The following is a 27,822-nucleotide window of genomic DNA, read 5'->3' on the forward strand; positions in this document are numbered from 1 at the left end:
TTTTCCAGTTTTCAAACCAAAGCAACAAACAAAGCCACGTCTGTCCTCAAAGTCCTCCAAAACACGACTGTAAAGCAGTAATGCTTATCAGCCATTGTCAAGTGTTTTCTAATGCTGGGGTTCCTGCTGGGGTCTGGGACTCCCAGGGAGAAAAGGAGGAGGAAAAGGAGATGGCAAAATTTCTCATGGCTTGATGTGGTAGTGATTTGGCCATCCTGCTTGGATTATTATATGATAGAGAAGCAGACTTAAGCATCTAAACCAAAAGTTAATCTTTAACTTAAAGGTAACCCTTCATAACTGCAGAACGTATCAGTGAACTGAGATAAAATGTCTCTGTTCTGCAGGTGGAAGAGGAGATCTCTCCAGTTCAAACTCTCATCACCTACGGCTACAAAGGCAGCTGCAAAACAAGAGCACAAAGAGGTAAGGATTTCCTTTTCTAGTACCATCTGTAACATAGCAAAGCAGAGCTGGCAGAAAGGGTCTCATTTTTTTTCCTCTAAGGCTTGAGCAAGAAGGGCAGGGCCAGCCATTGTTATTCACCGAAACGGCCTTAAGGCAGCTCGTATTGCAACATTTCTTAAGAGCTGACTGCTGGAAACGGCAGCCGGCATTGCAGTGTCACCTGCCCACGAGTGCCAGATTGCCGCAGTGATTGCAGCAATGAGTTCTTATTGCTGTTACATGGTTGGTTGGATTTAATGCCGTTTCTTTAACCATCTTCAAACGCTGTCAGGCTTTGTGAGCAGGCGTTCATCCCCTCGCACGTGTCTGGATCTCCGCAGCTCCTGGTTGTTACGACGGCAGTGGCTGCACGTGGTCAGGGCTTTGCTGGAGAACTGCCACGTGAAGAGTCCGTCCTCATCCTCCTCCTCCAAGGGTCTCACCTAGTCAGCGGAGAGGTGACTGAGGCTTGATTGCCTGCTTCCACCAAAGGTAGGCCATTTATCAGTGCACGTTGTTAAAGGAAGTTAATTGAGATAATGAGGCTATTATTTATCTTCCTTGATTGCTTAGAGGGAATGTTCCTTTTGATGGAGCCCACTGTTTGGTAAATTAGCTCCACCATATACTTCTTTACCTCCTTTTGTGTCAAATGTTCTTTATATTATTCACAAACCAGGAAACTTCCGACTTTGTTTTTCTCTGGGTTGTTTGCAAAATATTCAGTTTTCGTTGGCGTGTCCCCTGCCACGCACACGCCTCAAACGCTGCATCGCAAGGAGGAAAACACGTGAGGCCTGTGCTTCAGGGACAGCGAGGAGGGCAGCAAAGCGCGTTCAGGAGCCACTTCTCAAATTGTTTTAAGTTTAGTTGATATTACATCAAAGGCTCATCCTAGTTAAAGAATCAACTTGGATTTCTTGTTAAATTACCCCCCAAGAATGCTAAGTTTTCTTTTAACAGTACTTAACAAGATGGGAGGAAGTGAGACACAAAATGTTCTTACTACTACAGAACGAAGGAAGAGAAACTGTGTGACTGTCATGCATCATTTCTAAAAATAGTCATACTACATTTTTCTATAAAGCAGCAACTGCTCTCTTAAATGAGATCAAATAAAATACACTTGAAACTGAACACTGAACTCTTTGTTTGATATTTCTTTCCCCCCAGGCTTTATCATCCTTTCAAATCATTTTTCCCTTCCTTGTAACACTGAGCTATTTTAGCCTGAAATCTTTCTACTGTTTTATTAATCAAGCTCCCCTTTTCACACAAGCTTTCCCAGTTGTGATCCAAATGCTTTCTAGCAGCGCTGTCTGTGTGTTAGTACATTAACGTGAAGTTCCATCTGCTACTGTCCTCCCTCCCTCAAGCACAGCACAACATAGTTGCTACCTCATTTCTTGTTTGAATTATTAGTATTTGGTGCACTCTGCTACTCTGGAGGACTGCGTAAGTATCTCCTGATGTTCATTTTCTCAACTTTGCCATTGCTCATGCTTATTTTTGCTTAGGAAAGCAACTTTTTTTGTGGTGTTCTTTAAGCTTTTTTTTGTGACTATCTATAAGGTTTTGCTGAAGCCTGTTTCCGCTTTGAAAATATTGCAGAATTATTTCAAATATTCCTGGGATGTTTCGCTTGTTTGAATGTTTGGTTTTTTCCCTCCACAGCATTTTTGTTTCCTCCTTTCATTTTCTTAAACAGTTAAAAGCTAATGAAACACAACTAGAAGACATATGTCTCTTGTCCGCATCTTTCCAGGTCATTTGCATGTAACGCAGGTAAAAAGGGGAAGATACCACCACAGCACACATCCCCTGTACAAGCAGCCCTTTTGTGATTCTGTCCTTCATGTAGTACTAAAAGATATGTGTTTCTTCAAGTCACCATAAGGTGCCAACTATATATATATACACATACTCATTCTTTTTTAGAGTGAAGTTATACAGAATTCAGCAACATTGAATATCTGAACAGAAAGAGGGAAAATCACATATGATGGAGACACTGATACTTAGCCATTGCATGAGCTTTGTTACTCTAGCAGCCATAATCTGAGCTGTGTTTATGATCCTCCTTGTTCAAGTGTGGCATACCCAAAAGGTATTTTTTTTTTATAAGTAAATGATCCTGAAGTAGTCTGTCTGATTTTCTATGGTAAGGTTAGATGAGGGCCCATTCAGTGGCTTCTACAAATGTTTTCCAAATCAAGGTTTGGAAACAAGGTAGAAAGAATGAGTGAAATACGTGTGAAACTGAGGCATCTAGCAGGCTTTGTGGTAAATGAAGGTAACAGCCCTAAAGTCTCTCTAGGTGAATGTCTGATTAAAATCCTCACGTGCTGGGATCTCTCAACCAATCGGTTAGCAATACCCGTGTCAAGACTAGGATTTATCCTGCTTTTGGATGAATGATGACACTGCACAATGCCTGTTCTATCACTCTCTTCTGGGGCTGCAGTGCCGTCCACTTTTTTGGAGCCCCTCACAAATGTACCTGTTGGAGGTCCTGTCCTCTCCTCAGCCTGCGGAAAAACCAGCTTCCCTCTGTGAGACCCAGCTTGGAGGTGGAAGACACTATGTCTCTAATAAGGACTGGCCTGAAGGTTAACTTTGCCCTCCTGGGACCTGCTGCTGGCTAAAGCAAGACCGAGCAACATCATTCACGTGGAGCCATTGCCTGGTCCTGCAAAAGGACGCAGCAACGAAAGGAGAAGCAAATGACATAAATGGCCTCCATGCTTGCCTTTTGCCTAATACTGATCATCTCCCTGTACCTGGGGCCCCTTTCAGATATGACCTGCAGTGTCTCAGCCCAGAGGCCCTCCTGTATCCACCCGGGCACCACCCCAGCAAGCGCCAGCCTCTTGCCTTTGTCAGGAAACTCTGCTCATCAGGGAACAGTTACCACCACCCCAGCCTGGGACGCCTGGTCTTGTCTGCCCTGTGCAGCCTGGGGAGTCCTCCTGACCATGCCTGTGACTGCACTCCTACCTGCTACTGCCCTCTCTAAAATGGACTTTGGTTGCCAAATATTTGCAGCCACTTGCACAGTCTGAGGCTGGAAGAAATAGCCAGACTGGGGATTTTAAGTTTGGGGTGCTTGTTGCAAAGTTCCTGTTTTTATTCCTTACCTGCTGAAGCTCTATCCAATATATAACCTAATCTATATATATAACTAATCTATAACCTAAGCTACCAAACTCCAAAACCTCATTCTCCACCACATCTTTGTTGCTAAATCCCTGGAGCTGCTTTGTCTCTTCAGAAATGTCATGATTTTTTTTTTTTATGCTTGCTTCAAAAATTCCTGTAGTAATCCCTTTTGGTTTAGGCCAGATTGCTGCTGCTGTGACTGGTGATGGGAATCTCTGAAAGGGATGGTTGATCAGATCCACCTTTTGGAGGTAGGGTTTAGCTTTCTGTGGAGAAAACAATGCGAGAAGAAAATGGTACTTTGATCAACACTTCAGGGTTTTGTTATTTTTTCCCAGCAAGTACTGGCATTTAGATAATATTCGTATGTTTAAATAGTATGCCTAGATTTAATCTCTCCACCCTAAAAGTCCCACCTAAATCTGGATTTTCTTGTCTCCAGCGAACAAGTCATCTCTGTAGCAGTGCTTTGCAGCTTCGCTGTCCTGCAAAATTGGCATTTGGTCTCTTTCAATAGCGGTGTTGCTGGTGCCAGCAGATGTCAGGAACTGGACACTGGGGATTACATCTAGTGTCACAGACCTTCTGAAAGAGTTACTTCCGAGAGTGACCTATGTCACAGGCGATGTGGGTGCCATCTTGCCATCCTGGTTTGGGGTGGAGCAGAGCCAACTCTCTGTCCAGTGAGAGAGGCTCTTGCTTATCCCTGTTGTTGTGGCAACCAGGGTCAGTTGAGTTGGTTGTTTGCCCCATGGAGGGGTTGTACCTGTGGAGAGGAGTAGGCAAGTGACTCAGAACTGACCAATAGGGTGTTGTATGCCATCTGCCATGTTCAGTATAAAAGCTGAGGGATCAAGGGGGTCAGGTTAGCTGCTGCTTCAATAGCTCTTTCTTCAATGACTGATGTCTGAGGAGAGGACCCTGTCAGTTTGTTTACCTTTCATCCCCATGAGCGTGTTCGGGAATCCAGTTCCCATTTGTCACTGAGTCCAGTCTGGAACTTGCCCAGTGCCTGCTGGTGACATGTACATATTTTGTACATATTTGTATATATCGTATCTATTTCATTATTTTCTTCTTTAGATTCTCTAAACTCATAAATCTCTTTATCTCTCTTTTTCTTCTTGGAGTGAGAGGTGAGGGAGAGCATCTGTCGTCTTGTCATTGGCCAACCCGGCCCAAACCATGACACTTGGTTTGGGAACATGGAAAATGGGGCCCATCCTTCATACAGCCAGGATCTCCAGCCAAAACAAACAACGTTTCCCTCCTCTTGTTCATCACACTGGGATTTTCAATCTTTCTTCTCTGTCAAAGAAACATAATTGAAATGATTAATATTACCATAGCCTATCGGCTTAGCAACACATCACAGTTAAGGAATTATGGATGGATGTGCAACTGCACGTTTAGTTACCAGTATAGAATATTTTTAGAAACAAAGTGTTGGTGTTTGACCTTGGAGTCCATCCCGCTGCACAACTCAATAGAGCAGCTATTCTGAATTCAGTCCAGCCAAGTACTGAGCTCTCCAAGTAGTACTCTGCTAACACTGATTCGAGGTACTGCAGGAGAAACTTCAAGGAAACAGAAAGGGAAAACTGCAGGAAGGAAGAAAAACACTTTTTAAAATCTTACGTTTTTCAAATCTTCACTCATCTTGTCAAAAACAAGACGGCAGAGAGGTTTGCAAGTACTAAATGAATTCTACACTTACCAAGTGTTTCCATATTGACAGCTTTTATTCAAGAACAGAAGCTATTTGTTGTCCAATACTTTCCAGTGTCAGGATTGTTATTCCTTATTCATGTAGAATACGCAGCGTGTGTCAGTGAATCCATTCTCCCTTCTTCTAGAAACCAAGGAAAAGAAGGATGAATCTCCTGGGCCACTGTTGTGTGTTGGTGTTTGCAAGTCTTCCCCTGGGGTTGTTTCCCCAGAACATACAGTTTGATGTTTGGTCAATGAGTCTGTGGTCATTTTTTCCAGTTTCTTCTAGAAACTTGACCATGAGTTGACTGCAGGTTCTATGCGATTAAAATAATTAAGGTATACTTTCTCCTGGCTTGAAGGACTTAAATGAGACTTAAATAGGCTCAGCACTTTGCAGTTTATGCTTTCTAGCACTGAAAGGAAGGGCCTATTGCAGGATGTCTCTAACATCTGGAATTTTATCCTTAACTTTCAGATAGCATCTGTCTCAGCCTTGCACCACTCTTTAAGGCAGGAATGTCCTCCTCATCCTCTTCTGTGTTGGAGATGGAGATTTTCCAGTACATTGATGCACATCAAAGTGATTTCATCGAGGTAAGAACTACATTGCAGTGAAATGACTGGAGCACGGAACTGGTATCCCGGAGTCCCGTGCTCTATGTGCAAAATGAGTGTTTGCCAATAAGGTAACGAGCAGGGCTCCAGGTCAGGTGTGTCACGTGATCTCCAAAAACCAAGGTCGCAAGTCTGTGCTGGGGACCCTCTGGGCAGAAGAGGGATCTACATGGAGCTCCATGGACCAGGTGGCTGTGGGCATCCTTCGAGCGTGCGCAGATAGGCTGCACTGAGCCAAATGCACCCACACGGGAGAACTGGCAAATCCTCACTAGTGAAACAAATCAAACAAAAAACCCAACCAAACAAAAAAACACCAACCACCCATGATATTTCTGTGATGGGATGGAAATGAAACCATCCTTCAGTGTGACACTTCTTGTTTCAAAGGCCAAACACCGCAGCATCCTGGGTGATTTAACTGTGCTGCTTTCCTTCCTGTGCAGGATCTCAAGGAATGGGTGGCTGTGGAAAGCGATTCTGTTCAACCAGATCTGAGGAAAGAAGTAATACGAATGATGGCATTGGCAGCAGACAGACTTTCAGCGCTGGGAGCCACTGTTAATTCAGTAAACGTGGGGTCACATCAGGTGCTTGTCTGATTCTTGCATTTAAAACATCATATTTGCACATGTGGTTTACCTATTACATATACATGGCACTGAAAGTATGTTATGACTTACTGATATTTTTTGGTAGCTCAATAACAATTTCTCAATAGTCCCATAGCTACGTGATACCTGCTGAAATCAGTCCCTCCTCAGACTGTCTGAGAACAGACTTGGGGGAGACCGCACAGACAATCCAAATACAAACAGACGTTCCCTGCATAGCAGGGACAGTTTGACATTTAACTGGAGGGAAGCAGCTTGCAAATGTAAAAGGTCTGAGTCTTTTACCAGCGCTTGTTTTTACCTTCTTCTGAGTAACGAAGCATGATAGTTAATGCGTCAGTTCATCAACGAAGTCTCTGTGTGAAGGAGGTAGCTTTTGCGAGGAGTGTAAAACTCCCAGACAGAAAGGACTGGCTATCTTCAGCATCGTCTTTGGTTTTGGGAGCTTCTGACAAATGCTCCAAGCCGTTTTCCCAATGACAGTTGGAAAGCAACAGGCAAGAGTCAATATCTGAGAAATCTTTGTCTCTAGTTCACTTACCTTTACTGTAGCTGGGGGCTCTTTCCTGCCCCGGGCTGTTAGATTCCTATTCTAACAGGAATCCAAATGTTCAGTAATAGCGATTCCTTTTTTCCTTCCTCTGAGGCTTCTGAGGAGGATCCCAAGAGTCTTAGCCCAAGGACCTTGCAGCACTGCAATACTTTCATATTTCAGGTTATGTCATTTAATAGTTGTAATGAACGCCTTTAAAATTAAAACCTTAGCATGCAGTTATGATTGCCAAAATATATAGCAACAGCCCGTGTCAAAGCTGTGCTTTTGCTTTGCAACAGACTGATATTAGTGGTGAATAAAAGGGATTACACACATGCCTTCACGTCTTATTTCTCTCTCCTGTGAGACACCCAGCCTCTCTTGGCCAATGTGGAGATCTGTTCTGCACAGCAGTAAGTTACAGGATTAGTTCAGAGCCTTCACCTGTTTTGAAAACAGTCTGAAATAGCTGCTGCTGCCTCCTGCCAGCAAAACTTTATTTTGTTTCTGTATTTATTTTCTGTATTTATTTATTATTTTATTTCTGTATTACAGGCCTCCTGTAACTGTCCTCCATGAACTGCCCATGGCAAAATCAAACCCCAAATTAGTTTGTGTGGCTTTGGACTATTTCAGTGTCACAACATATGCTATTGCCACTCCAGAACAGTCAGCTTTGTCTTCTCCGGTGCTGGGAAGTAAGAGTTTAGTAACGAGGGCATTTATGACAGTAAAATGCTAGAAGAGCTCCATAAAGTCTCTACAGAACCTAAATAGATGGGGAGAAATCTTAATTTCTCTGGGTAGGTTAGAGCTGAATTCAAAGTCAGATTTGTGGACCTGATCAAATCAGAGCCAACTGAGCATGTAGAAGTATTTTCAATACTGAGAATGCCAGGGTGGTTTTTACATAACATTTGCAAGTTTTCAAGGGTTTGGTGTTCCTTTGTGTTTTGATTTGGGTTTTTTTTCTAAAAAAAAAAAAAATATTTCTCTGCAGTTGCCTGATGGCAAGGACCTCCCACTACCTCCTGTGATTCTCGGGGAACTGGGGAAGGATCCACAAAACCCCACTGTATGTTTCTATGGTCATGTAGATGTGCAGCCTGCCAGAAAAGAAGATGGCTGGAAAACTGACCCTTACATGCTGACAGAAATCAATGGTATGTATCTGGTCATATTTTTTCTATTGTTATTTGAATACATGACTCTCAGATTTTTTTGAGTAGAAAGAGGCTCCCTATATGTTTAACCACAGGATGAGGACTTCTCCCATGGACATCTGTGAGACAAATCCAGTGGCTTTGAGTCTTGATGACCATGCTGTGAATAATGAGACCCATCAGTGGTTGCTTAACATTTGGTGTGGAAGAGCCACATGAGGTTAATTCCGCTTTATATTGAATAGAGGATCCAGTTCTGCTTTAAAATTCTCGTTGGGCTGTTGGATCAGCTATTAAACCCCCTAGCACTTCCTGTTCTTGCTTCATAATCCTTTATGAAGCCTGCCATGCTGGAGCTAAGGAGCGCTAGTGGTAGAAGAATGAGAGTCCCCCCCTTAATGTACTCATCCTTCCACTACAGCCAGCTGAGCGTGAAAAGCTCCATTCACTTGAAGGACCAAAATTAAGGATGGAGGGTCCGCAGGGAGTAAGACCAAGAACCCAGGAATACTGATTCCCAGTCCTGTCCTATACCTGTTAAATTGCCCTTTCCCATCTCTTGGGACCAGTTTGAAATATGCCTACTGGGTTAACTCTTCTGCCTCCAGTGGGGACTGCCACAGATAAATCTGGTAGTGTCAACCCACAGATTTACCTGTATATGAAAAAAGATTTATCTGTATATGAAACTGAAATCTGTCCCTACATGTAACTGTACAGTCAAATGCTTAAAAAAAAAAAAAATGTGTCTAGATTTGTGCTTTATACTTGTACTGGGGTATTTGTCTGTGGGGTTTTTGCTGCTTGTTACCTGGGCTGGCTGATGTGCGCAGAAGCTGCATATTGTGGAAACTCTCCAGGCATGTCTGGTGTGAAGAAACAGCTTCTAAGAACAAAAGTGAAGCTCAGAAATTGGCATGTAGCAGAAACTACAGTATGATGTATATAAAAGGGGATGGGAGAGGGAGAGGGGGAAGTGTTCTCTGGAAAACACCCATCACCTTATTTAAAACAGGTCAATGAAATCCTGATTCTTTTGACACTTCACTTGACACGCCACTACAGCTTCTGGGGCAATAGGAATTTGCTGATTACATTGAAGTGATGAGAGAGGTTTCAAAGATTGCTTAAAAACTTTCCTCTTTCCTTTTTAAGGAAATCTTTATGGGCGCGGAGCAACAGATAATAAAGGACCTGTCTTAGCTTGGATAAATGCAGTGGAAACATTTAGAGCCTTGAAATTAGTAGGTATTAATGAGGAATTATTATTGTTGTTGTTGCTTTATAAAATCTCTCTGGAGGGATGCATTTACCTTCCTGTGAGTTAGATGATATGTCTCTGTACCAACAGACTACGCGCGTTTTGAAATATTAGCTTATTTCTAATGCTATATCCAGGGCACCGGTCCCACCCCAGTAAGAATCTGTCCTTGAGCATTTCTGTTTTGAACAGTCTGTATGCAGTGTAAATGTGGTATTGCTGTCATTGCCCTGTGGAGGAAAACACACTGGGGGAAGCATTCTATATGTATATTACATACATTAAACAGCTTTGATACCCTATTCTCTTGAAAGCTTTTAAAATGGTAAAATACCGTACAGCACAGATGGGTCATGAAGACTCATCTCGGCTGTCACATTCTGCCAGTCTTTGATTTTGTCTACCTACAAGTCACTTTCAATTTATGTGTGTGCATGAAGAGAACAAGTATGGAAAAAATGCTACACAGAATGGGCTGTTCTTTCAATGATGTATTAAAGTTATCAAAGCAAAAGCTTTGACCGCGTGCATTAACCAAGTACAAATATATGCATTTGTAGTGTGACATATCTCTAAGAATCAAACTTTTGCCTAAATTGTTACAGTGACCAATGCAGTTATTTTTAAATCAGTCTGCATATTTAACAATTTGAGGCTAGTTGTATCCCCAATGCAAAGCTAAAGCAACATATGGTCTAAGCTTAAACTTGGTTAGTGAGCATCCTTTAAGGTGAATTTGCATGACACAATTTGTTCGATTGTTGAGAAACAGTTTTGTTCCTCTGTTATGACATTATGGCACAAACTGAGTTGAAGTCTTGACTTTTAAAGTCCTTTTGCAACCTTCTGGAAAACCGATCATTTTCCTTGCATCAATAGTACTGAATTGACCTCAGCGTCTCTTAAGTGCTAGCAAACCTACACCTTATTTGCATACAGATTAGCTGGTACAAGCGGATATGGCTATGGGGCTGTCCTTCTGTGTCTCTTCAGTTTTTCAAATCACTAATAACTACTTCAGCATTTTAACAAGCAAGCAGAAAGAAATATTTGTTATTTGAAGCCCTTCCCCAGAAGACAGCACAGACCATCAAACAATATTCATGAACAGTTTGTTTCTAAATTTTTTTTGTGGTTGTTCGATGAACCATCGGTAAGCCCATCCATAACACAAGTTCATTTAATTCTACACATTTGTTCCTGCATTTAATCTGAGCATTCAATCAAAAGATAAAACATCTTAAAAGCTGTAATGAGAAAATGAATTGGAATGGGAAACTAAGCTCAAATTTATTTCTCCTATGGGATGTGTCAGCATTTCTAACTTGCACTATTCCATAATAAAAGTTCTCTTAATTACCCTTGGAAATACATCCTTATGAACTAGCAGGCAAATGGATTCGTGACTGCTAAAAGGACAATTATAGCAGAATCACCAGCAGCATTTTTACCGCTGTGTGACTAACTCTGGAGATAGATAACATGTTGGGAAAACCGCAGCAGTAGACCTCTGCCAGTGGTTCCCCCATGGCCCCTAACAGCGGGAATATGAGGCAGGAAATTTTCTGTGAAAATGCAACTGTTATTAGGCAGGCTTTCCAAAGCAATTAGAATATTTAATAGTACTGAGAGAAATCCCATTTTATGAGACAGGCCAGCAAGTTTTCTGGAAACACAAGGAAAAAAGATAGCACTTAGGGTTTCCTTCAAAAAAGAAACGTACAGAAAAACATGAAGATGAACAAGTATTTCTGGGAAACTACACATGTATATTTATCAATGCCCTTTTGACTGAAGCAAGCTATATATCCTATGTCCTTCTTTTCCTAACACAACATGTACTGCAAGCCAGTCTGCTTTTGATTTTTTTTATTTTTTTTTAAGATTTTTTACTTTTGAAAATGCTTGTTCCTTACCTAGGCTTCTTTAATGTTCATTTAGGCTATGCCAGTAAACTTCAAGTTTGTAATTGAAGGCATGGAAGAAGCAGGGTCCTTGGGGCTAGAAAAATTACTTGAAGAAAAACAGTGCTTTTTCTCTGACGTTGATTATATTGTGATTTCGGACAACCTCTGGCTCAGCAACAGGAAGCCTGCCCTTACGTATGGGAGTCGGGGAAATGCCTGCTTCTGCGTGGAGGTAAAGGACGCAGGTTGATTTGAACTGGGCCCCTGGCCAGAGAGCAGCGAGGTGTACCTGTAGCCACATCTATATCTGCATGTAGAGCAAGACTGAGAGCAAGCTTGATATTTACCAATACAGACCTTTCTTCCCTACCCTTTTTCGCTTGTGGAGATTTCCCCCCTCGTTTCAGTTCAGTTAGCCTTCTTTACTTCCATTAACTTTTCTTCAGTCATCGTTTCTCCACTTAGGCTCTCTCTCCTTGATCCCTTTCCTATCCCATTACTCTCCTGCTGCTCTCCCAGTCTATTCTCATCACCCTCGCTGCACATCAACTCTCTTCTCTTGCAGCATCATCCCTACCCCCCCTGACTCTCATTCTCACTCCAAAACCATTTCTTCTGCAGCTCTGCCCTTTTTGCAGCAGATACTGCTTGCTGCAATGTATCTGCCTCAAGGGGCTCAATTTAGTTGGATGCCTGGGTTTAAAAGACGCACAAAATTTTTGTAACCATTGGCAGAAGCAAATAAGAGTGCACTGTAGTATATTTAGCAGCCAACATGAGCTACTGTGAAATGAAGAGCAGAAATTTCTCATCTGGAAACTTCCTGATGAAGCATAAAAGGAACTCAGAAGATTAAAGAACTAGAGAACTGAAGAAAAATCTGCATTAACCTTTATGTCTGAAATAGAATGAAATTTGTTTTTAACCAAAAGAGCCTCAGCAGCCTTGATTCAATTCCTCTAGGTCTTGGTTGAGAAAAATGACGCTATTAAAACATCAAAAATGATCTCTGCCTGCTACCAGACAGTGGGCTGTAATGAGGTTTTGAGAAGAATAAACAAGTTTGTTGCAGGGAAATAGTTTATGATAAACTTGCATATGAAAATGTGTCTGGAAAAAGAACCCATTTAATAAACCAAATGCCTCTCTCTATTCTAAAGCCATATGATTCAAGAGACCTCTAAATTCTTATTTGTTGCATTCTGGAATTAAGCTTGGACATATATTTTTCTTAATGCAAAACAAGTAAGGTTCTTTCTTGCTTTTGTTATGAAGATTTTGCATTAAAAGAAAAAGATAGAGAACTTGAAGAATTTATTCTGCAATGATAGAAACAGTAATATGCAAGTGTTTCACTTACGGTGTATTTAGTCTTACTGGAGCAAAGGAGGCAAGGGAGAGGGACTCTTGCTTTCAAATGCCTATGTGTGCTAAGACAGACAGCTGAATTTCTCTCTCTCTCTCTAGTGATTAACAAAAGAGTGCTATCTTCTCTTTACCAGAAGCAGATTGTTCCCAACATGATGTTTTCCGTTTTAGAAATAAACACATAATAATTTTCTATTCATTTGTGGCATCATTTAAAAAACCAAAGCCACCAGCTGCTGTGGGGAAAAAAAACCAACCAACCAAACAAAAAACCCAAACCAAACCAAAAAACACACTCGCAGAAGAATAAGGTAGGGAGTGTTTATATGTAACCAGTGTTTTTGGCGCAGGTTGAATGCGGCAACAAGGACCTTCACTCTGGAACTTTTGGAGGCATCATTCATGAGCCGCTGACGGACCTGATAGCTCTGCTGGGTAATAACATGCGCCATTGCTCAGGAGTAACTGGGGAACAACGGCTAGCAATCAGCCTAATGAAGATCAGTGCCATGTTTAATTGACCTGAGTAAGACAAGTCTAATTGACGCAAGATTCCCAGGTTTCTAAGTCTCAGCACAGCTACGGTGGCAGCAGCTGAGGAGGGGAATGTCCCCAGTAAGGCCAGGACCTCAGACATGTGCCCGTTACGCTGGTGTCAGTAGGTCAATCAAGAACATTGAAGGATTGCTGGCAACTCGAATACATACACATGTAATGAAACTTGACTTTTTAATGCTGATTTGTATCTTGGTAGGATGATGTTTTCACGTCAGCAGCTGTGCTGACCCACTACACACAAGCAGCAGCTCGGTGGTTCTCTTAATAAATATGAAAATACATCAATGTAGGTGCCACAACTTCATGGATGCAAGCAGTTGCTAGTGGTTAGCTGTTAGGCTTACTCATTCAGTAAAGAATTAAGTAGAAGAGAAAAGGTGTGATTGCTGAGTGGGAAGAAACAGGTCCAGCTTGTCCTGATCTCTCTATCTTATTTTGTAGACAGCCTTGTGGATCCCACAGGTCGGATTCAGATCCCTGGAATCTACGACAGCGTTGCTGCCCTGACAGAGGAAGAGAGGAAATTGTATGAATCGATTGAGTTTGATCTAGAGGAACATAAAAATAATGGTGGCGTGAAAAAATTCCTTTATGGCACCAAGGTAACATAAAATCTGTATAAATGGTCAGCAGAAAGAATTTAAATCACCCATTCATAGCATTTATGTATAGAGCCAAACTGAAAGATGTTTTCAGTCAATGGCAAACTCAAAATAAAATAAAGGAGTGCAGAGCATTAAAAGGTAAATAAAATTAATCTGCTGAAACTGCAAGCTACTGCAACTGGGGCAAATGACCCAAAATATGAACAATCGATGAAAAGGAATAATGCAAATTTAAGAGTTACTCCCCCTCTCTTGCACTGCAGGTCCTCTCCCCATCACGTAACCAGCCAAAGAAAATAAGCGTTAAAACCCCTGCACATGGGTTACACAGTAGAAAAGAAGTTGTATTTAGCTCTGAAGAAATGGGGAGGCAGTTTTAGGCAGATGTGTTTTGGGGTGGTTTTTATGTGTTTAATTCAGATTTTGATGTCTGCCAAGCATGCCAAAAAAGCACCCAAAGCTATAAGCCTCTCTTTGCCAGCATTTAAAAATTATATTCTAAATAAAAAAAGAGCGGGTCAGGGCTGGCTCAGAAAGATGTCTCTGCACAAGAGTGGCATCTGGGAGAAAGGGAAGAAGTGACTCGTGGTTGGTTTGTTTGTTTGTTTGTTTGTTTTTTTACCACTAATCTAATTATACTGATTTAAGCTGTAATATGGATGCTTTTGTTTCCATGAAAAAGCTTCTGAATTAGTCTAAGCTGGACTGTAATAATCAGTAATACGGAAGTATCATGTAACTACACTAAATAAGTTTTGATGCTTTACCTATCTGAGGATGAAGTTGTGCAAATTTTATGTGTACATAAAGCTCTAGTCTCATGAAACTGGAGTAGAAGGAAAGGAGCCATGTCCTGGGGTTCTGCATGAAGTTCAATTTGTAACTTATATATTTCTCCTTTCTTCCTTAGAAAAAAGCATTTTCTTTTTTTTCTTACTTTTTTTCCTCCCCCTTATCTTCTCCAGAAAAATAGATCAACTTGGTTACTGAACATTATCATCTTACCTCTTGTATTATTTAATGCTCAATAGTAGAATTTCTTCCCTGGTATCACCTGGGAGGGGTCTGGCTAAACTGGTCACAGGTTTCTCCCGAGAGAGGTTCTGAGATCAACAGATGGTCAGATCAGAAGTTGTTCTGATTTCTCTTTGTACAAGAAAAATTTGCTTTCAAGATATTTTAAAATAATGCTCCACTTTTCTTGCTGTCCATGAAAAGCTGTTCTCATCCAAATATGTCTAAAAGTAAACAATTTTTTTACTGAAAGAAATAGTATTTTTTAAAAAATGAAAAGACATGAGCGTGGGTTTAAATTCCAAATCAAATATCTTTAAAATACAGAGGTCTCCAGATACAAATTTTAGGATGGAAAAAGGTTGTTTCTTTGCATCAATTTATATCAGTTGTGAATGGCTCTGCTGTTATCCCTTATATTTTCAATGTTTTTTTTTTTGAAGGAAGAAATACTTCTACACCTGTGGCGTTACCCTTCTCTTTCTATTCATGGGATTGAAGGAGCTTTTCACGAACCAGGAATTAAAACTGTCATTCCGGCAAAAGTCATTGGCAAATTCTCAATCCGTCAGGTCCCCCACATGGACCTTTCGGTTGTGAAACAACAGGTAAGACTCTACTGTGTAAACTAAGTCCTTCTTAGAACCTCACAAATTTACACCCAAAGTAGTAAACTCTATGTTTCTAATGTTTATTTGTTTCTGAGAGCAGAAGTGGGAACGTGGGTGTAAGCTTGAGTTGCAAGAAGCTGAACAGTCCTGACCACGAAGTGTTTTCCGTGCAGGTGGTGGAGCACTTGGAGGGTGTCTTCTCCAAGAGGAACAGTCCAAACAAACTGAAAGTGTCTATGCCTTTGGGTGCGAAGCCCTGGCTCGCTGATATTAATGGTCCACTATATAAAGCAGCAAGAAGGGCGATAAAAAGAGGTATGTTCTTTTTTCAGCCCTTAATATGTCTGCAAGTATGCAGGGGAATTATGCTCATCCATCGAGCAAAAGGGATTTCCTGATTCAGTGCTACAGTCACATCTCATGGATGTACGCATCTTATTGATTTTGATAGAGCAACTCAGCCACTGAGGCTTCCAACTCTTGCTGAATTGGGGTATATAGGAGTAGCCAGAAGACCTCATTTAGTTCTTTTGTGTACTGATACAAAGCCAGAGGTTTGTAGAGGGCAACTGATTCATGAAATCAATTGGCTACACGCTCAAAACAATTCCTACTCAGAAGCTCCGTGTTTGAGCACATAGCCAATAGTTGGTAGCTGAAGACAGCACCTTTATTTCACTTAATGAATTAATTCTTTCCATGTATTTCAGTTTTTGGAGAAGATCCAGATTTTATTCGGGATGGTTCAACAATTCCTGTTGCCAGAATGTTTCAGACTATAACGCAGAAAAGCGTGATGATGTTTCCGATTGGAGCAGCCGATGACGGGGAGCACTCCCAGAACGAGAAGATAAGCAGGTTTCTTTTATTGTCTATTTGCGCTATAAGAAAAGAGGGGAGAGCCAAAGTCCCCGCCTACCCACGCATGAGCACTTGCCAGATAGGAAGCTTTGCTCTCCACTGGACAGTCCCACACTACTGTCTCTTGCAAACTCATTGCTGTGCCAAGCGTAGAGCAAAATTCCCAATCTAATGCATACCGCTATATACTTTTTATGAAATGTTTACTCAGCCTTTAAATAGATTGCACTGCCAGCTTTCATTTCACTGCCAGTTAAATTGCTCTGGTCTGAAAGACGATGATGTAGACAGGCACCTTCCCGTCACAGCATTAATTTCAACATATTACAGTTGGACATACTCAGGCTAATAGTTACGTAAAGATTTTAATGGTTCTCGGTAGAAATGGATATAAAGGTCTATTTATATTACAGGGAGAAAAACTAGTGTAATTATATCAAAACTAGCTTAAACTTGCCACTTGTGTTCATTCTTTGAGGAGCCATGGTAAGATGTTCAGCGTGTTGCCTGAACATTTGTGCAGCTTCTGAGTCAAGTCACACCAAGCTTGAGCAACTGGAGAATCCTACAATATTTCTCAGTTTTGGTTTTTGTTGTCCCTCAGTATATCTTTAACCCTTGTGGCTACAGGCAATAGCAATTAGGAGATATAACACTTGAAAAAGTCTCCTCAGTGAATCCTTTAGAGGAATGACAATTGCAGGATGTCCACAATTTCTGTGCACTTGGTCCTTTTTTTGGGTGACAGATCTTGCAAATTCCTCGGAAGACTGAAAACTTCACCGGACTATATGCTGCGAATTTGAAGAGCAGAACAGCCTGACAGGGCTTCATTCTCTTTCTTTCCTTCTTCATAGACACAACTACATCGAAGGAACCAAAGTGTTTGCAGCCTTTTTCCTGGAGATATCAAAGCTACATCGGCAATTGTGTCAAACTTCCAACATGGAAACTAACAACTGACAGACCATTGTGAGAAAATCAGAAAAGCACTTTTTTAGTCTTAAGCTTTCCAACTTCCTGATCCGGAAAAACATACAAATCACATACTCAGTGGGTCTGAATTGGTGGAAAAAATAAATGCCATGCTATTACTTGCCATACTACTAAATGGTATGCGTTTGTGATCCAGTCAATCAAGTGAACTTATCCCTAATGCCATAAAATAGGGTTAGGGATAATTCATTCTTGCTGAGGGGAATATAGGAGAAGAAGGAATTTTGACATTTATTTTATTAAAACTACTTTATTTCTGGTTTTTAGTATGCCTATGTTTCTGCTGCCTAGCTCATATGCCAGTTTCTGCATATGAGCGATTCTCAACTCTGTCGTTTCCTCCCTACTTTATACAAAGTTTCACTATTATTTCATTATTTGAAGAAAGATCCACTATCATGTTAGTCTCTTCGCTGTCCTTCACTGAAAGCTGTATATGGGGAATGCAATACAATTGGCTTACTGAATTTGATGCAAAGACTTGCCTATGAACATTTACTTGCAGGAATAATTGCTGAGGTGAACAGAACTGCAATAGTAAATAAACATTTCCAGGTCTGGATTCTGCCTTCCCCCTGCAGTTAGTCTAAATCTCCTCTTATTGTGCTGTGAGTGAAGTATTAAGAATCACTACATAATATGTTTCCATAATGTGACTTTCTTTTTGTACAACAGAAAAAAGTTTCTGTAAACATCTGTTCTAGCCAAAATCTGTCATCAGAAGGGTATTTTTCCACCCAATTTATTTTTACTTACTTTTAAAGCATCAGTTTGCATTAATAATTAAATTAAAGGCAAATGATATACTTTGAAATTAAAGCAATAGTTGAGAGTTCTGTTTGCTGTTTAGACAAAACATCTAGTATAAATTACATAATTCACTTCTCTATTTTTTTCAAAATGTGTTTTTTTTTTATTATAACATGTAGTTATTTCATGCACAACCAAAGTGACTGAATCATATTTAAAAAAAAAAAATACTAGTGTTATCCCTACTGTTAAAACAAATTATATTAATTAAATTACAGAAAGTAGCTGTTATCTTTCCTTTCTCTCCCGCTCCCTCTTCTGCAACAGCCTGCAAGAATATAGGTGATTAAGGGCATAAGGTGTGGATGTGGAGTTCACAGAAGGGGATACTGTGCCAAAGATTATGTGTATGAACAGCTGATGCGGAAAGTTATCAGGATAAAAGCCTGAGCTGAATTTAAAAGGCATAAATAAACAAGCCTCTGATTTTTAGTAGCTCCCCTGAAATTCCTGGGAGCTGGACATAAAGGTAGCTGGCCTTTTAAAAGGACTGGGAGCAATAATAATCCAGGATACTTAGGTTTCAAATCAGGTTTTCAATAAACACCTATTTTCAGCTGTCCCTGGGGCTGTGAGGCTCACAGTTCAGCTGGTAAGAGCCAAGTAAGGACACTGGCTGCTGACAGCATTCAAGAGGAAAAGGAGGACCCAGCTCAGTCTCTTTTTGGTGCCTGTGTCAAGAGAGGGGACCCCAAGACAAGGCAAGGACCGACCCTCCGAGATCAGAAGACTCCAGTTTGCATACCACCAACTCGCAGACAGGTCCTCTGCAGCCTCTCAGCTCCCTTCGCCTGATGAAACCATTTAGGAACCAGCACAACAGGCAACGCTGTAGGGGAGAGCACTCCAGTGCCCGCACAGGACTCGGGGCAGATGGGTCCGTGCTTAAAAGCTATTGCTCCATAAAGGTAAATGATTGAAATTTGCTGAAGTATTTAAGGCCATACAATTGAAATAAAACATTATTTGTAATCTTTTATTTTACAGTGACTTCAGAAAGTGACTTCAGAAAGTGACTTCAACCACCGTTGGAGGAACGGCTGTTCATAAATATGACCCTTCTGGCAGAAGAGAAGAGTAGAAAGCTGGGTGAGATGTTGGAGGTGGTGTATGAAAGAAGTATGAAGGTTGTGTTTCTAGGACTATAACTGCTTTGGAAAACAGTACAATCCATGCTGTCTATGGGCTCTACAACATGAAGAAGTGCAACTGAAGGTAAGCTTATGCTACACACCTTTTTTTTCCATTGCTCTTTGGGACACCAAATAAAAAACAGTCAACAAAGAACCATTTTATAAGCACAGGCACTATCAGAGCAGTGCACTGAAGTAAGGTTCTGCTCTGAAATACCCACTTACTGTCAAGTTAAAACCGTGTGTGTGAAACAAATGAATTATGCAGAGCATCTTCATGCCTCCTTCAGTCCCAGAAGAGAGAAAGAGCAGAAAACTTCAATTTCAGATTCTCCTGACCATGAAAGAAAGCACTGGGGAAGCCACTCCTGCCCACGGGGTTATCCAGAGCTACTCTTTCCCTCTGAGATCAAGACAGGGCATCCACCAGTCATCCTGCCTTTTTCTTTTCTTTCTGGTGTGCAGCATGTCATCAGTCTTTTGAAAAAACAGATTAAAAAATGATGTGCATTTTTCGAAGGTCTGTACTGTTACACACCGTTGCTAGCAATGTTACTTCTTCGTTGCCTTAGCAGCTATTTGTTGCCACAGTAAGTTAAAGGTAACTCTAAAATGATAGTGTTAGAAATAGGATTCAAGTTTGGTTCTATTTGTGAGCCTTACTCTAGATATGCCATATCCCATCTCAGAGCATATTAGATATTCTCAAATCCTGACCAACTAACTACAGAAATCACGGGTACACTTTGTGTGTGTACATATACTTGCACATGTATGTAGTGGTGTGTGTATGTATATGTATATATTCATACACTCACAAGACCTAACCCTGACATTGTTATTAAAAAAAAAATCTTGTTCATACTGATTCAGGTTTTTCTTATTAAGGGTTGAATAATGACTTTTGATTTTGGCCAATTTATGTGCAAAACTACAAATGCTACAATATGTTTATTAGCACAGTTTACACAAAGTCACAGAAAAGGGACACCAAGAAGAGGTGACTTTTCAGTGTAAATTGTGCTGGTTAGATGTTATTCTAGACTAATTTTTTACAGTGATAAAGGTCTAGTATTAATTTGTGTTTAGTTCAGGGTGCCTCCTCACAGTGAAACGTAAGTACCGTTTGTTTCACATATCATATTCGTATAATCATATAAGAGGAGGCTTTGCTGATTAAACCTACCCAGGTAGTAAGAAAACAACTTTGCAGGGATGTCCAACAGCAGCATCTATACCTTTGAGAGCCTGATTAAGCTCAAGATTTGGATTCCTAGTGCCACTGGGGATGTCCTACCATACCTGAGAAATATGCCCCGTGGGTGGCAGACACAGCTACAGTGTGGCCAGCAGGACTAGGGAAGTGATTGTCCCCCTGCACTCAGCACTGGTGAAGTCCCACCACAAGTGCTGTGTCAAGTTTTGGGGCCCCTCACTATGAGAAAGACATGGAGATTCTGGAGTGAGGCCCGAGAAGGGTAGCAAAGCTGGTGAAAGGTCTAGAGAACAAGTCTTATGAAGAGCGGCTGAGGGAGCTGGGGTTGTTCAGCCGGGGGAAAAGGAGGCTGAGGGGAGACCTTGTCGCTCTCTACAGCTACCTGAAAGAAAGCTGTAGCAAGGTGGGGGTCAGTCTCTTTTCCCAAGTGATAGGCAATAGGACAAGATGAAAAGGCCTCAAGTTGTGCCAGGGGAGGTTTAGATTGGATATTAGGAAAAAAATTTCTTCATCAAAAGGGTTGTCAAGCATTGGAAGAGGCTGCCCAGGGAAGTGGTGGAATTGCCATCCCTGGAGGTATTTCAAAGATGGGTAGATGTGGTGCTTAGGGACATGGCTTAGTGGTGGCTTTGGCAGTGTCAGGTTGGTGGTTGGATTTGATGATTTTAAAGGTCCCTTCCAACCTAGATGATTCTACAAATGCTGCCAGTGGAGTGGCAGCTGGCTGAATGCAGCACCCCAGAGCACCTCTAATAGCATTGGGTGGCTACACATAGCAGGTCAAGGTCTGTCTGTCTCCCTGGTATGTCATTCTAAGTCTTTCTTCCTGTAGGCTGTACATCCCTGTTGTATGGAATCAAACTCTTAAGGATGGGATCATATTTTCCTGCTGATAATTAACGTGAAAGAAGAAATTGGAACATTTTAATTTTCATTTAAACTCAGTGGGCTTAAGTTGCTTTTTTGTATTAGATAAATACAGTTTTTAATCCTTAAGTAATGTCTCAAAAGAGAAGACTAAAAATGCAGCAGTCAGCTAAAATCAAGGAGAATGAGTAAAATAATAAGATGCTGACAATAGGAGCTGAAGGAGCAGACAGATGAGCAATCTCCTGGGACTGAACTAATCAGGTCACCATCTGCTTAGCCTGTGGAAGATTAGGCTTAGCCATGCAGTTATGGTTTTCCTTTTCAGTAACATCCCTCCCAGGAAGCTTGACTTTAACTCCTGCTAGTTATTCCTCTCAGAATACGGCATTTATCTTGTTTGACAAAACGTTATACAGTGCCTTGCTAGTTAAGGATGTCCACAGTCCATGTTTGGACAGGGAAGATTGCGGACTGTGCCTTTACTGGTGACACAGTGGCCGGTGACGGTAAGGAGCCACAGTCCCCTTGCTCCTGCTGGAAACTTCCACCTGCAAGTTAACAGGTAAAGTTAAAATACTGATACATGAAAAAACTCCTGAACACAATCTTCTCGCTTTATATACCCCATTTAATCTCACTGGCTCATCTCCATGTTGGTCATCACCAGGGTGTGAAGGGTGCCAAAGCAGGTTCACCTAGAGCAGGCTGGACAGGAACACATCCAGGCGGGTTTTGAACGTCTCTAGAGAAGGAGACTCCACCACCTTTCTGGGCAGCGTGTTCCAGTGCTCTGCCACCCTCAAAGTAAAGAAGTTTTTCCTCATGTTGAGACGGAATTTCCTGTCCCAGTTTGTGCCTGTTACCTCTTGTCCTGTCGCAGGGTACCACTGAAAAGGGTCTGGCCCCATCCTCCTGACACACATCCTTTAGATAGTTGCAAACATTGATGAGATCCCCTTGTTCCCACCCACCTCCAGGGTCTGTCCCGTCTGCTCACAGAAACACTTCCTGACAGCTATTTCTACCACGGGATTTTCTAGGATCCTAAAAACATTTGCAGTTTCTTTTCCCTTTTCCTTTTCACTTGCTTTCTCAAATGCATCACATCTTAGACTTCTCCTCTAGAAAGACGCTGACTCTGGAATTGGTCAGAACTGCACACACTACCATAGTTTTGGTGCAAGTTGTGCTCTGACAGGGAGAAAGCGCAGTGTTTTGCTAATACTTATTGCCCCAAGGTGAAACTTCATTGATTTTCAAATCTATACCTTGTATTGTAGAATCATAGAGTATCTCTAGTTGGAAGGTACCCATATGGATCATCAAATCCAACTCCATACGTGTCTGTATTTTAAGCTGCAGACACATCATGTCCTTTAAGAGAAAAATCATTATATAAATATTTTTAAGAGAAATATATGAATAGAAAAATACGATCAGTTCCTTGTGATCAGAGTGCATTTTTGTCTACTTAGCTCTACTGCCAAATATTTAGTGATCCTCTCACTTGTGTTCTTTGGAAACACGTATGAAGAACAGCTTCACATTGGAGGGCATTTTGATAAATGTGCACTAAATGGTTTTCCTGGGATACTGCTACACTGCGTTACAGGAAAATAGACTGGGAAATTCAAACTGACCTGCTAACAATGCAAACATGGCGGTATACAATTTTGCAAGTTCTTTGCAGACGTTTTTTTAAAACTGAAGCCTGAGCTTGAACTGAACTCAAGACACTGGGACATCATTTCCACTGGTTTCTAAGGAGGTAGGTGAAAGAGCCACCAAGTGTTGTAACGGGGCTTCCCAGCCCTGCCTGAGGAACACCAGCTCCCGCAAAGCTTTTCAGCTGATTCTGCAGCCCACACAGGATGAGTTGTTTGAGATGGAGGGTGACAGAGCAGGTTCATAGTTACTTTGCTCTCGCACGGTTTTAAAAACTGCGAATATTGCCTGAAAGCAGGCTTGCGATTTGTTGTGTAATTCCTCTCTCTGTGTGACACTTGCCACGTTCACTTAATCCTCAAGGCAGGAATGATGGCTGTGTTTCTTTACAGACTGAAATTAAATAGGTGTGTAGCAGCGCTTGCAAAAACATAACTTGGCATTGGGTTCCATTTGCTAAGAAACTTCACCCTTGGGAAGGGAAAGAAGCCAACAAAACCTTGCTTAAGCTTCCAAGTACACACTGCACGAGGTGCCCTCTGACAGCAAAGAACAACGGTGGTGTTCCTTGCCTGATGAGCATTTGAGAACGTCAGTGTGTAACTAGGAAATGCTTCCCATACAGCTGACAGTTTACAGACGTTCTAATTTCAGCGGATGTAGCTCTAACAGGGCTTGGATGCAGGTGCCAGGTGGGTAAGATGCCGACTTCGTAAAGATGAAAAATAAGGATTAAATCTGTATTTCATGTCGCGTGACTATCTCTGCAAATTCTTTTCTGATCTGATCTGATACCACATTAAATCTTAATGTATTGACGCATAATGTACCAGACTTGATGTTTATATTTGAGATATTTGTCTTTCACAAACTTGCTGCATGGGTTTGAGGGAGATGAATTACACAGTGGCAGAGCTGTAAATACTGGCAAGCTGGACATCTTCACACATAACAGATAACACAGGGTAATAAATTAATCTCTCTCATTTTACTGCAATGAATTACCTTTTTATTAAAAAAAAAACACCGCAGTACAACAAAAACAAATCCTTGGAGGTTTGGCATTGTCAGCCTCCAGACAGACTTATATATAGCCGTACTTAAAAGAAACCAGACATTGTGTATGTTTGTGTGAATAATACTGATGTTGCTACCTGTCTTAAAATCATTTCAGTGATCTCTCACTGTGAAATAACATGAACTGCCAGCCAATTGCACATTCCCTGTCCTTTAGATGCAGTTACAATTTTGTGGGTTTTTTTTTTTTTATATCTCTAAGAATAATTCAAAGATTATGCTAGTCATTATATGCTTTTTCTTTGTGGAGTTGAAAGGGATTTTTTTCCTTTTTTTTTTTTCCTCAACTCAGAATTGAAACTGTAATCTCTGTAATAGAAACTGGAAAATATTCAACATGACAGGCTCCCGACATGCAGCCTTCTGGTGTGAAGAAACAAGTGGTGTCAGAGCCATCATATGAATTTCATTTAAGTTTGTATAGAATCATAGAATGGTTAGAGTTGGAAGGGACCTTAAAGATCACCTAGTTCCAACCCCCCTGCCATGGGCAGGGACACCTCCCACTAGATCAGGTTGCTCAGAGCCCCATCCAGCCTGGCCTTAAAAACTTCCAGGGATGGGGCTTCCACCGCCTCTCTGGGCAACCTGTTCCAGTGTCTCACCACCCTCATGGTGAAGAACTTCTTCCTAACGTCCAGTCTGAATCGACCCATCCCTAGTTTTAATCCATTCCCTCTAGTCCTACCATTACCTGACATCCTAAAAAGTCCCTTGCCAGCTTTCTTGTAGGCCCCCTTAAGATACTGGTAGGCCACTATAAGGTCTCCTCAGAGCCTTCTCCTCTCCAGACTGAACAACCCCAGCTCTCTCAGCCTGTCCTCATAGGAGAGGTGCTCCACCCTCTGATCATCCTCGTGGCCCTTCTCTGGGCCATATCTTTCTTGTAGTAGGGGCTCCAGAATTGGACGCAGTACTCCAGGTGGGGTCTCGCGAGAGTGGAGTAGAGGGGGAGAATCACCTCCCTTGACCTGCTGGCCACGCTTCTCCTGATGCAGCCCAGGATACGATTGGCTTTCTGGGCTGCTAGTGCACACTGATGGCTCATGTTGAGCCTCTCATCCACCAGCACCCCCAAGTCCTTTCCTTCAGGGCTGCTCTCAAGCCAGTCACTGCCCAGCCTATATCGGTGCTTGGGATTGCCCCGACCCAGATGGAGGACCTTGTACTTGGGCTTGTCGAACTTCATAAGGTTGACATGGGCCCACCTCTCCAGCCTGTCAAGGTCCCTCTGTGTGGCATCTCTTCCCTCCAGCGTGTCAGCCATCCCACACGGCTTGGTGTCATCGGCAACTTGCTGAGGGTGCACTCTATGCCACACTGTGCCACTCCTTTTTTTTTTTTTGTTTTTTACACTTAGAAAGTCAAGAGTTAGTACTGCTTCAGTCTCTTCCTGGGCATTGTTGTCTTCCTGACAAGACAGCAAATTCCATAGGTAGGGCTAACATCATGAATTTGGCAGCAACCCTGACATTCCAGTGACCGCTTCAGATGACAGTGCCATTTAATCACAGTGGAAGGATCAATAAGACCTGGCAAGTACAGCCTTTCTCAAACCATTTTTGGGAGGTTCTGGATACCAAAAGTTAGCTATATAGTCCACTTTTTATTGAAAAACAGTGGAATGAAAGAAAATATGTTTTAAGCAAAACCATGATGAAAAGATGTGCTAGCTTCATTACTGGTGAACAAGCCAGCAATGACAGCCTGTGGTGCCTTTACCAAGTCACCACTGAAAAAAGAAATTAATCTTCTCCTGCAATTCTCTCCAGGTGGTGGGCTATCTTAAAATGAAATTTTCTGAATGGAACAGCCTGAAGACTCAAAGGCAGCATCCGTGGGTCAAAAATCCAGTTGCCTTATTCAAGTAACCTCAGTGTTTGGCAGCAGCGAAAAAACCAAAAAGATCCGATTTACTCGTACACTCATATTGATATTTGTATCTAGAAAGCCATATACACAGAAACATAAGTTACAAAACATTTTCATGTTTTATATTGTGTATGCAGAAATTTTTTTTTTTCTGCTTATATACAATTGCTTTATACGACCATTTATTACTATTTATTTTTGTGATAGTGACTACTGTGATATTGAGCAGATAGCCAGCTGACTACTGTTCCAGACCTTTACATCTCCCAATTGTCACACACTTCTCAGGGGTACTGTAACCTGGCCTTAGAGCGACGTAACTCAAGATTATTCAGTATCTGATTAAAGAGACATGTCTGACTCCTCGAGTGCCTCTGTGAAGACACCTCTCAGCGCACCCGTGAAGATCCATGGCTCCTGCCCTTCTGTGTGCTGGCTGCAGGGATCTGTTGGGCAGCCATTTGCAGTATCAGCACTATAAATACACTCTAGTGGTATCTTCTTAAGCTGTCAGTCCAACCTTCGTAACATCAGATCATAATTTTGCTAGAAAAAAACAATCTTGAAAAGTCCACCTAAATATTGCCTTTCCTTTGCAATAGGAAAGTTCTTCTTAGCTACAGTTATGACTTCAGTCCTCCAAATATAAAAGCAGAAAGGATTAATGTTAAGCCTGTAATAATTCAGCTTCACTTGTAAGGCACACATTTTGCTTTTTGCATTTGGAAAACAGGTTGGCACGATCCACGAAGGTGGAACAAGTCCAGTTGTTCATGTCTTCAAGAGCTGAACAGAAAGCCTTTAGTGTTACTGGCAACAACAGCCCCTGATGATGTATCTCGTGGGCTGAACAAAGGATTTGCAGGCACTGTTACTCTCTTTTGTCACAATTTGTGACTCTAAGTATTAGCCTTAAGATAAGGGGGAGAACTGCACGCATTATCCTCTTTTTTTTCAAATTCTTGTAACTTCTACATGCAAACTTAAACTGCAATGAACAGTATTTTTCATTGAAAAAACCTGTTTTCTTCTTTTGAAGCTGCTTAAAAGTTTCCTTTTTCTAGATTTTGTGAAATGATAAGAAATTTAAACAGATACTTTCTAAGCATTCATTAAAGCCTGCGTGCATTCTTTCTGATTTTTCCTGAACATTTATATTGCAGTTATAACACCAGGAAAAGTTGGGAAAGCACATCATTTTTATCACATTTTTACTTGTTTGCATAAGGTTCTCTAGATGAAAACAGAAACGCATAACAAAAGGTACCTAACAGCAGGTGAGCATTTTGTTTATGTGAAAATGGGTAACTATTTGTACTTCAAACAAGTTACTCAGCAGACGGGCTGCGAAACCACAGGATAACATGAAGTGAGTAAGAAGCTGCAACCTGTAATGAAAGGGTAAGCGTGGGTGCCACAGGCGGTGTGACCTCGCTGGCATGTCACAGCGCAGAGGTGCGGTTATGCCCTGATGCAGCCACACCTCCTCTGGTTTCCAGAGCCAGCGTGACCACCAGGTCACTTGCCCCGTGGCAGTTTCTGATGAACCCATGTCAGATCTCGCCTCAGCCAGCCCCAGCTAAAGCACAACACTGGCCTCTTTGGGAATCTGCCGAGCCAGCCAGAAAGCTACCCGGCTTTTTGCTGCGTCACCCAGAACCAGCTCACCTAGGAATCTGTCACACCAGTGCTGCACCAGTGGTAAGCGAGGGAGCAGGATCACACAATTATGGCAAATTGCATCCGCTTGAC

The 27,822-nt window shown here is 41.7% G+C and overlaps 1 protein-coding gene across 1 annotated transcript; it reads left to right on the forward strand.

Annotated features, from left to right (window-relative positions):
• On the forward strand, positions 1-27,182 carry CNDP1 (carnosine dipeptidase 1). The gene is made up of 15 exons (XM_054192412.1): positions 1-426; positions 740-939; positions 3,785-3,857; positions 5,795-5,913; positions 6,381-6,524; positions 8,084-8,246; positions 9,402-9,490; positions 11,449-11,646; positions 13,133-13,217; positions 13,782-13,942; positions 15,403-15,567; positions 15,744-15,885; positions 16,281-16,428; positions 17,289-19,452; positions 26,359-27,182. Exons 4-14 carry the CDS (start codon positions 5,836-5,838, stop codon positions 17,392-17,394), a joined length of 1,479 nt encoding a protein of 492 aa, XP_054048387.1. The 5' UTR covers positions 1-426; positions 740-939; positions 3,785-3,857; positions 5,795-5,835; the 3' UTR covers positions 17,395-19,452; positions 26,359-27,182.
• Positions 27,183-27,822: the final 640 nt, after the last annotated feature.

This window comes from Rissa tridactyla, chromosome 2 (assembly GCF_028500815.1).
Source record: "Rissa tridactyla isolate bRisTri1 chromosome 2, bRisTri1.patW.cur.20221130, whole genome shotgun sequence".
Lineage (NCBI taxonomy): Eukaryota > Metazoa > Chordata > Aves > Charadriiformes > Laridae > Rissa > Rissa tridactyla.